The following is a 9,538-nucleotide window of genomic DNA, read 5'->3' as shown; positions in this document are numbered from 1 at the left end:
CATTGCCCCAGGTCCATCAGAGTGTGATCCTGAAAGGTCACTTGGACACACAAAGTCAGAGGCGTGACCGGTAGATAGGGGAAAATGCTTGAGTACCTGAATGTGAACCGTTTGGTAAATAAATGGTGGAAAAACCCGTTGTCAGCAATCCATAAATGTACACGGCCGTGATGTGTCTTGGCGTCTGTTGCCCCGTGAAACACTAAAGGAAATAGAAGCAAAAGGACCCAAGGGAAGCGCTTCCATTTCTGAAGAAACCCCCCCCCCCCCCATATCCCAATTTAATCTCCATATGAGAAGAAAAAAAAATTTGCAAAGAATTCCCCAAACAATTCAAGTAATGTAAAATTTCGCCACCGTCCCCCGCTAAGAGAAGGAAATCCTGTTCCGAGAGCTGCGCCTGCGCGAGAAACGCGGAGGAATCCGCGCAAGGAGAGCGAGGCGCGTGCGCGGTGCAAAATCGCTTCCGCGGCTTCTTTTTCTCCGGGAGCTCTACGGCCGAGTGACTGAGCGGGAAGCGGTAGACGTCGACGGCGGAGGAACACAGCCCGTTCGCCGGCCTGCTGTTGTCTCGGACTGTTGTATCGAGCGGGCGAGCCCTTTTTTTTTTTTTCCACACAGGAAGCCATTTTATCCTGTCACAGTGCGCCATGGCCCTTAAGAGAATCCATAAGGTAAGGGGGGGGGGGGAAAGCAAGCAAGCAAGCACGTAGGCCCTTGTGCTCAACTGAGGAAGTTCCTGGACGACTCGAAATCATTTCGCTGTTGCCATTCTCTGTGCTTCTCAACTCGGCCTTTGAGTGCCCCCAGGTTGCATCAACTTGATTTGCATACACTGCCTCCAATCTAAACACATTGTGGACACCCTGAGAACCTGAGTGGCAAGGGGGCACTCCAGGACCGAGTTGAGAAACATTACCTCCGCTCCCCCCCAAATAATGTTCTACCTTTTAAAAAAAATTGTCATTAAAGTGGCTAGCTGAGACTTGTTTCAAACATGACTTAGGCTGTGTACAGATAAAAATATATGAATTTTTATATCATTTATGATATAGCCAACATAGATTCTGTGTGGGATACTAAGCTTCTAAAGCAGTGGTTCCCAACCCTGTCCTGGAGGACCACCAGGCTAGCCCTAATGAATATGCATGAGAGAGATTTACATATAATGGAAGTGACAGGCATGCAAATCTGCTCCATGCATATTCATTAGGGCTAGCCTGGTGGTCCTCCATGACAGGGTTGGGAACCATAGTTCTAAAGCACACACTACTGAAATTAAAAACTTGGGATAGGACACAATGTCATATAGTGCATTTACTTCTTGGGGGAATGCTGTGCAAATGCACACAGCAGAATTTGTGTAGAATTGTGTAGCATTTCTAACCTTGGCCTGTAGGACAAGAGAAGTGCACTGTGGTTTGGAGACATGTCCTGGTATCCAATCTTCCTCCTCCTTGAGTCAATCATGTGGCAAGAGGAGAGTATCGACTAGAGAATTACATGGGGGGAAAATTAGTCTCCGCCCCTGGGAGCTTGGTCCCCGTCCCCCCAAACCATCTGATCCCATCTGCACAAGCTTCGAATAGTTATGATTTTATATTGAACTTATTTTATTTAAGTATAAAAAGAAACACTATTCTGTACAATTATCATTTTATAAACACAAATAAAGCAAAACTGGGCAGACTTGCACGGTCTGTGTCTGTGTATGGCCGTTTGGTGGAGGATGGGCAGGGGAGGGCTTCAATGGCTGGGAAGGTGTAGTGGGCTGGAGTAAGTCTTAACCGAGATTTTGGCAGTTGGAATCCAAGCACAGTACCGGGTAGAGCTTTGGATTCTTGCCCAGAAATAGCTAAGAAGAAAAATTAAAAAAATAAAATAAAAAATTTAAATTGAATCAGGTTGGGCGGACTGGATGGACCATTTGGGTCTTTATCTGCCGTCATCTACTATGTTACTATGTAAAACAAAGATAAACAAAAAAACCTTTATCCCAGGACAAGCAGGCAGGTATTCTCACTAATGGGTGATGTAATCCAACAGAGCCCTGATGCGGACGCCTCACAAGCAGTCTTGCTTGAAGAAACTCGAAGTTTCGAGTCGCCCGCACTGCGCATGCGCGAGTGCCTTCCTGGCCAGTGCAGGGCGTTTCTCCTCAGTTCTTACTTTTCCGCGGAGCCGAGAAGTCCGTCTTCAACTCTCTGCGTGAAGTTTTTTCACTTGTGCCTTCTTTAAGTCTGCAATTTTGGGTTCTTTTTCTCAGAATCGCTACTTTTCGTCATACTTTACTTGTTTAAAAAAAAACAAAAACAATGTAATTATCTACCCCCTTTCACCCCCATTTTCATGTTTGTCTATTTAAAATGTCTTTTAATGTTCATTCTCCTCCCTTCTATAAGTATCATTTTAATCTTCCATTTTATTTTAGCATTGTAAACTGGCTAGATACTTGTCGATGGTTGGTATATTAAAAATAATAAAACTTGAATCCAGGCCTGAGTCTCAGCCTGCCCGTCTGTCATTGCTACCTGGATGTCTTACTGCCATCCAAAATTAAATATGGCCATAACTGATGAGTTAATTATCTTCCCTCCTAAACCCATTCTCTATTTCTGTGGATAACACTCTCATCAGCTCACAACTTTGGGGTCATCTTTTGACTAATTTTTCTCCATCTCTTCCCATATCCAACAGACCACCAAACCCATTGTTTCTTTCTCTACAATATTTCTAAAATTCGACCTTTCCTTTCTTGAGTACGCTGCTAAGACCCTCATTCATACTCTCATTGCCTCTCACCTCTCACCTAGACTATTGTAACTTGTTTCTCACCGGTCTTCCACTAAACCATCTCTCTCCCTTTCAGACTGTTCAGAATACTGCTGCATGCCTCATATTCCGCCAGCGTCATTATGCTCACATTACAAGTTTCAAGTTTATTAGTGTTTTTGATTAATCGCTTAATCATACTTCAAAGCGATGAACATACATAAAAAAAACATTTAAAATTACAATATTAAAAGTAATACAATATTTAAACATAAACATTAAAATAAACTAGACTATATACAAACTTAACAAACAAGAAGAAAAAGGCGAAGGGGATTTGAACTACAAATTATTATAGAAAGAGTAGTCGGAGGAAAAACACAAGGTCGGGAATTTAAGATGCATGGTCAAATACAACATTATTAATAAATCTAAGATTGAGAATTATTACTCAAAAGCATCTTTGAAAAGGAATGTTTTTAAATTAGTCTTAAATTTATCAATATAATTAGTCTTAAATTTATCAATTTACTCCTCAGGTCACTTCATTGGCTCCCTGTTTCTGCATACAATCCTCTTATTGACCTACAAGTCGCGACCTTAGAATTACAGGGTTCTAAGTGACAATTTTCAGTATTTTTAATTCCGATGACTTCCGGGTTCTATCTGACATGTAGATGTTAACACTCACGAGGATTTATTCCAACTTAACTGTTCCTTCATTTCATAAGAAATTACATGGTTCTATGTACAGAAATTAGTCTATGCATGAGATTACAAGGTTCTAACTTTCGATACAGTTAGATCCATGTAATTCTAAGGTCGCGAAGTGTATTCATTCTGTAGCTCCTCAGTATCTCTCCTCTCTTATCTCTCCCTATACTCCTCCCTGGGAACTCGGCTCATTGGGTAAGTCTCTTATCTGTACCCTTCTCCTCTACTGTCAGTTCCTGACTCAAAACAAACTGTCTGATTTGGTACGTCAGGTTCTGCCTCTGGCAGTATTCAAATCCATGCTAAAAGCCCATTTTTTTGAACTTGCTTTTAAGTCCTAACTCCAACCTACTTGTAAAGCACCCATATCTAATTGTCATTCCTGCTATAGTCTCCTACCTTATCTGCCTTATTATTCCCTCTAATTCTGTACCTGAACAGCATATATAGGTTCACCCTTTTTGTCCTGTTTGTCTGTTACAATGATATTGCAAGCTCTTTTGAACAGGAACTGTTTCTTGCATGTTTAATATACAGTGTTGTGTGTGTGTGTGTGGTAGTGCTATAGAAATAAGTAGGGACTGTACCAACTATAGAACAATCACCCTGATCCCCCATGCCAACAAAGTACTTCTATAGATCATCCAGAGGTGAAATATAGAAACATGATGGCAGATAAAGGCCAATTGGCCCATCCAGTCTGCCCATCCGCAGTAACCATTATCTCTTCCTCTCTCTAAGAGATCCCATGTGCCTATCCCAGGCTTTCTTGAAACGGACATAGTCTCTGTCTCCAGCACCTCTTGTGGGAGACTGTTCCACGCATCTAGTACCCTTTCTGTAAAAAAGTATCTCTTTAGATTACTCCTGAGCCTATCACCTCTTAACTTCATCCTATGCCTTCTCATTCCAGAGCTTTCTTTCAAATGAAAGATGCTCGACTCATGCACATTTACGCCACCTAGTTTTTAAATGTCTCTATCATAACTCCCCTCTCCCGTCTTTCCTCCAAAGTATACAAATTGAGATTGTTGTCTGTCCCCATACGCCTTATGATGAAGACCACACACCATTTTAGTAGCCTTCCTCTGGACCAACTCTATCCTTTTCATATCTTTTTAAGGTGCGACCTCCAGAATTGTACACAATATTCTAAATAAGGTCTCACCAGAGTCTCCCAAGTCCCGCTCTTCCGTTGGGGGGGGGAGGGGGGAGTTGGCTAGAAAGGAGGAAGGGAGGGGAGATGTTGGACTGCAGGGGGGTAGAAAAGAGATATGTTAAATTGGAGGGGTAGGGAAGATAACTCAAGGAAGGGGATAGGTTTCAGACCAGGTGTACAGCTTCTCTGCATCTTCTTAAGTTGAGAAATTTCTGTAGGCACTAGCTTCCAAAATGATTCTTGCTCAGCATGGGTCTTGAGAAAAATGTCACTTTTAAGGGTTAATATTTTGTTTTCAAGAAATGGCTTGTTCAATGAGTAATTTTTACTGATAGCAGCTGCAGTTTCTTTAATGGCCACATCTACTTTGAATGGGTATGACAAGTACTCCACAACTGTTCCAATTTTTTGGAAGTCACAGAATCTGTTTTCGAATTCCTGGATAACAGAACAGATTTCTGTCACATACTTCTCGTTCTGAAAAACAAAATTTGGATATTGTCTCAGATGGTCCTGCATATTGGGAAAATGATCAAAAGTGTTGTTTGCAAGGTCATAGAAACATAACATAGAAACTGACGGCAGAAAATGGCCACGGCCCATCCAGTCTGCCCACCCTAATGACCCACCCCTACCTTCCCCTATGTAGAGATCCCACGTACCAATCCCATTTTGTCTTAAAATCTGGTACGCTGCTGGCCTCAATTACCTGTAGTGAAAGATTATTCCAGCGATCAACCACCCTTTCGGTGAAGAAATATTTTCTAGTGTCACCATGAAATTTACCACCCCTGAGTTTCAACGGATTCCCTCTTGTTGATGTGGGATCTTTGAGAAAGAAGATGTCCTCTTCCACCTAGATACGGCCTGTGAGATATATGAACGTCTCGATCATGTCACCCCTCTCTCTGCGTTCCTCGAGTGAGTATAGCTGCAATTTATCCAGCCGTTCCTCATACGGGAGATCCCTGAGACCTGAGACCATCCTGGTGGCCATTTGCTGAACCGACTCATTAGCTCAGATTTGCTCTTTTGTAGGATGCAACTGTACTCATCATCTCGCCAATGCATTTGCTTTTACCTTGTAGTTCAAGATTCATATCACTTAGTTCACCTGTAAAGTCTGCGAGAAATGCCAGATCACATAACCACTCCTCATGTTCCAACTCTGCTTGGTCATCTCCCCTCTCCTTCAAAAAAACTTCTTATTTCATTCAGCAAATCACAAAATCTTTGCAGAAATTTGTGCCTACTTAGCCACCTTACATCTGTGTACATAATGATTTCAGCTGCCCCTTCATCATGAGTAAGATTGAAAAGCCGTCTTTGACGTGATTGTCACTGAACTGAATTTACAATTTTGAAAGTCTTTGTATTGAGTCTCTTGCTTGCCAAAACTTGCTGGTGAATGATGCAGTGGTAAAAGAGGAAATCTGGGAAATCATCATACTGTCTACAGAGAGCTATGAAACCTTGTCATTGCTCTTGCTCCATCAGTAGTGATGGAAAAAAGTCTATGCAATTTCCAGATGGATATGGGTGGCCATTTCCTTTGCACATATCGGATGTGGTTAAACGTTCACCAGTTAACTTAAACGCACATTCTGCCAGAAGTGTGGCTTCTTTATGGGCGGAGTCTAAGACAGTTCTGCCTGAAGAGATTTATAGGGCATCTACATATCTTTTCTAAGTTCTACAGAGTGGATGAAGCAGCATAAATGGACTTATCTTTTGGGCCCACAATGCTCGCAGCAAGCTTTTCTATCCCACCCTAGACTACTTTGATGTGTCCCACAAATTCAGGACTCATGTGCCTTTTGCATTGGAATGGAAGATTAGGTTCTTACCTCAAATCTTCTTACATAGTAACATAGTAGATGATGGTGGATAAAGACCTGAATTGTCCATCCAGTCTGCCCAACCTGATTCAATTTATTTATTTTTCTTCTTCTTAGCTATTTTTGGGCAAGAATCCAAACCTCTGCCTGGTACTGTGCTTAGGTTCCATCTACTAAAGCCTCCGTCAAAGCTCACTCCAGTCCATCTAAACCATCCCAGCCATAGAAGCCCTCCCCAGCCCATCCTCAACCAAACAGCTATATGCAGACACAGACCGTGCAAGAGTGCCCAGTACTGGCCTTAGTTCTTCAATATTTACTATTATTTTCTGATTCTAGGTCCTCTGTGTTCATCCCACGCTTTTTTGAACTCCGTCACAGTTTTCCCCTTCACCACTTCCCTCGGGAGCGCATTCCAGGCATCCGCCACCCTCTCCAAAAAGAAAATTTTCCTTACATTGCTTTTGAATCTACCACCCATCAACCTCAAATTATGTTCTCTAATTTTACCATTTTACTTTCTCTGAAAAAGATTTTGTTCTACGTTAATACCTTTTAAGTATTTGAATGTCTAAATCATAAATCCCCTGTCCCTCCTTTCCTCGAGGGTATACTTATTCAGGGCTTCCAGTCTCTCCTCATATGTCTTTTGGCGCAAAGCTCCTGACATTTTCGTCGCCCTCCACTGGACCGCTTCAAGTCTTCTTATGTCCTTTGCCAGATACGGTCTCCAAAACTGAACACAATACTCCATGTGGGGCCGCACCAACAACCTGTACAGGGACATCAACACCTTATTTCTTCTACTGGTCACGCCTCTCTCTATACAGCCCAGTATCCTTCTGGCAACAGCTGCCGCCTTGTCACACTGTTTTTTCACCATTAGATCTTCGGACACTATCACCCCAAGGTCCCTTTCCCCAACCGCACATATCGGCCTCTCACCTCCCAGCACATACAGCTAGCTCCTTCCGATTATTAATCCCCAAATGCATTACTCTGCATTTCTTTCTATTGAATTTTAGTTGCCAGATATTAGACCATTCCTCTAACTTTTGTAGATCCTTTTTCATGTTTTCCACTCCCTCCTCAGTGTCTACTCTGTTACAAATATTGGTATCATCTGCAAAAAGGCAAACTTTTCCTTGTAACCCTTCAGCAATGTCACTCACAAACATATTGAACAGGATCGTCCCCAGCACCGAACCCTGAGGGACTCCACTACTCACCTTTCCTTCCTCCGAGTGACTTACATTAACCACAACCCTCTGACAACCAGTTTCTAATCTGGTTCACCACTTTGGGTCTTAACTTCAGCCCTTTAAGTTTGTTCAAGAGCCTCCTAAGAGGAAACATGTCAAAGGCTTTCTGAAATAAGTAAATTACATCTAGCATATGTCTTTGATAAAGTTCGTTTAGCATGATTTACCTTAATTAAACTGTCAGCTTCCAAAAAAATGGCTTAGATTAGAGAAATAATGAAAGCCCAGGTCACTTAAACAGATACCATAATGTAGCAATCCAGACTCAGGCTAAAACAACCTTATCCTATATTTTTATTGCTAAAGGAAAGCCTCAGCCCCACCACTCCGCCGCTAATTATGAAATTCAAATGCGGGAAGAATTATGCGGGAACTCATCATTGGCTGTCAATAGCATTTCTATCAAACTATTTTTTCTATCTTAAATATTTATAAACATTTTCAAAGTGTCATGTTTTTAAAGCCAGTACTTAGCTTATTCAATTACAGCCAGTATCCAGGAGTGGAACCCAGGAGTGGGGCGTTACTCTTTTTACTCTGTTAGAGCGGGCTATTTAAACCCCTTGACAGGACGCCGCGGCCATCTTTTACTCCTTTAACTAGTGGAGTCGGATGACACGAGCGTTTCTGGTAGGTGTTGGTGTAGTGATGATTATGGTGTGAATGTTTTGTAGGTGGGGGGAGGGGGCTATGAATGTTTCTAATGGCCCCTTTTTCCTTCTTTATCCTAGGGAGACCCTTGATACAGCACTATTTCATGGTGCGAAACATGCATGTAGGGTTCCACTCCTGGATACTGGCTGTAATTGAATAAGCTAAGTACTGGCTTTAAAAACATGACACTTTGAAAATGTTTATAAATATTTAAGATAGAAAAAATAGTTTGATAGAAATGCTATTGACAGCCAATGATGAGTTCCCGCATAATTCTTCCCGCATTTGAATTTCATAACTAGCGGCGGAGTGGTGGGGCTGAGGCTTTCCTTTAGCAATAAAAATATAGGATAAGGTTGTTTTAGCCTGAGTCTGGATTGCTACATTATGTTACCTTAATTAAAGCCATGTTTCTTCGGACCCTGTAATCCATTAGATTCTAGGAAGTTCACTATGCTTTCTTTCAGCAAAACTTCCATTATTTTTCTAACAACTGAAGTGAGGCTTACCAGCCTATAGTTTCTTGCTTCTCTGCGATAAATTTTGTGAATAGGGACCACATTCGCTCTTCTTCAGTCCCCAGGAACCAGTCCTGTCTCCAGAGATTTGTTGAAGAAGTTTTAATAGGACCCGCCAGAACTTCTCTGAGCTCCCTCAGTGTCCTGGGATGGATCCCATCAGGTCCCATCACTTTGTCCACCTTCAGTTTTTCAAGTTGTTCATAAACACTTTCCTCCGTGAATGGTGCAGAATCTACTCCATTTTCTTGTGTTACTTTGCCAGACAATCTCGGTCCTTCTCCAGGATTTTCTTCCATGAACACAGAACAGAAGTATTTGTTTAGCACGTCTGCTTTTTCCTCGTCAAAATAAATAAAAACATGAGAAAAAGGAAACCGATATGGTTCTCCAAACTAGTGGCGGAAAAAATAAAGGCAAAGAAGTTGGTGTTCCTGAAATATAAAAAACCCAAGAAGAGGAGTACAGAAAGGTCCGGTAGAAAACCACATGAGTCCGGAAGCACTGCCCTATCTGTTTTCAGTACAGCCTGCTTTTAGCCTCAGATAGGTATGTTTCTTCAGATGCTTGTCTAATGGCACTCAAGTAATACAAAATTATGGCTTCAGAGAAACAGGAGTG

At 41.9% G+C, this 9,538-nt stretch overlaps 1 protein-coding gene across 10 annotated transcripts in view; it reads left to right on the top strand.

The window, feature by feature from the left end:
* Positions 1-412: 412 nt before the first annotated feature.
* UBE2D2 (ubiquitin conjugating enzyme E2 D2) overlaps positions 413-9,538 on the top strand; it is a 152,757-nt gene continuing 143,631 nt past the window's right edge. For 4 of the 10 annotated variants that reach the window (XR_004537462.1, XR_004537463.1, XR_004537460.1 and 1 more), the window contains exon 1: positions 413-674. Coding sequence is in view for 1 of the 10 variants with exons in the window: in XM_033926975.1 (XP_033782866.1) it covers positions 651-674 (24 nt within the window). In the remaining 9 variants the exon portion in view is untranslated. The remainder of the gene's footprint in view (positions 675-9,538) is intronic. The other 6 variants (XR_004537464.1, XR_004537465.1, XR_004537467.1 and 3 more) reach the window with 4 other exon arrangements.

Source organism: Geotrypetes seraphini, chromosome 18, assembly GCF_902459505.1.
Source record: "Geotrypetes seraphini chromosome 18, aGeoSer1.1, whole genome shotgun sequence".
Taxonomy (NCBI): Eukaryota; Metazoa; Chordata; class Amphibia; order Gymnophiona; family Dermophiidae; genus Geotrypetes; species Geotrypetes seraphini.
This window is presented reverse-complemented; position numbering and strand designations above follow the sequence as displayed.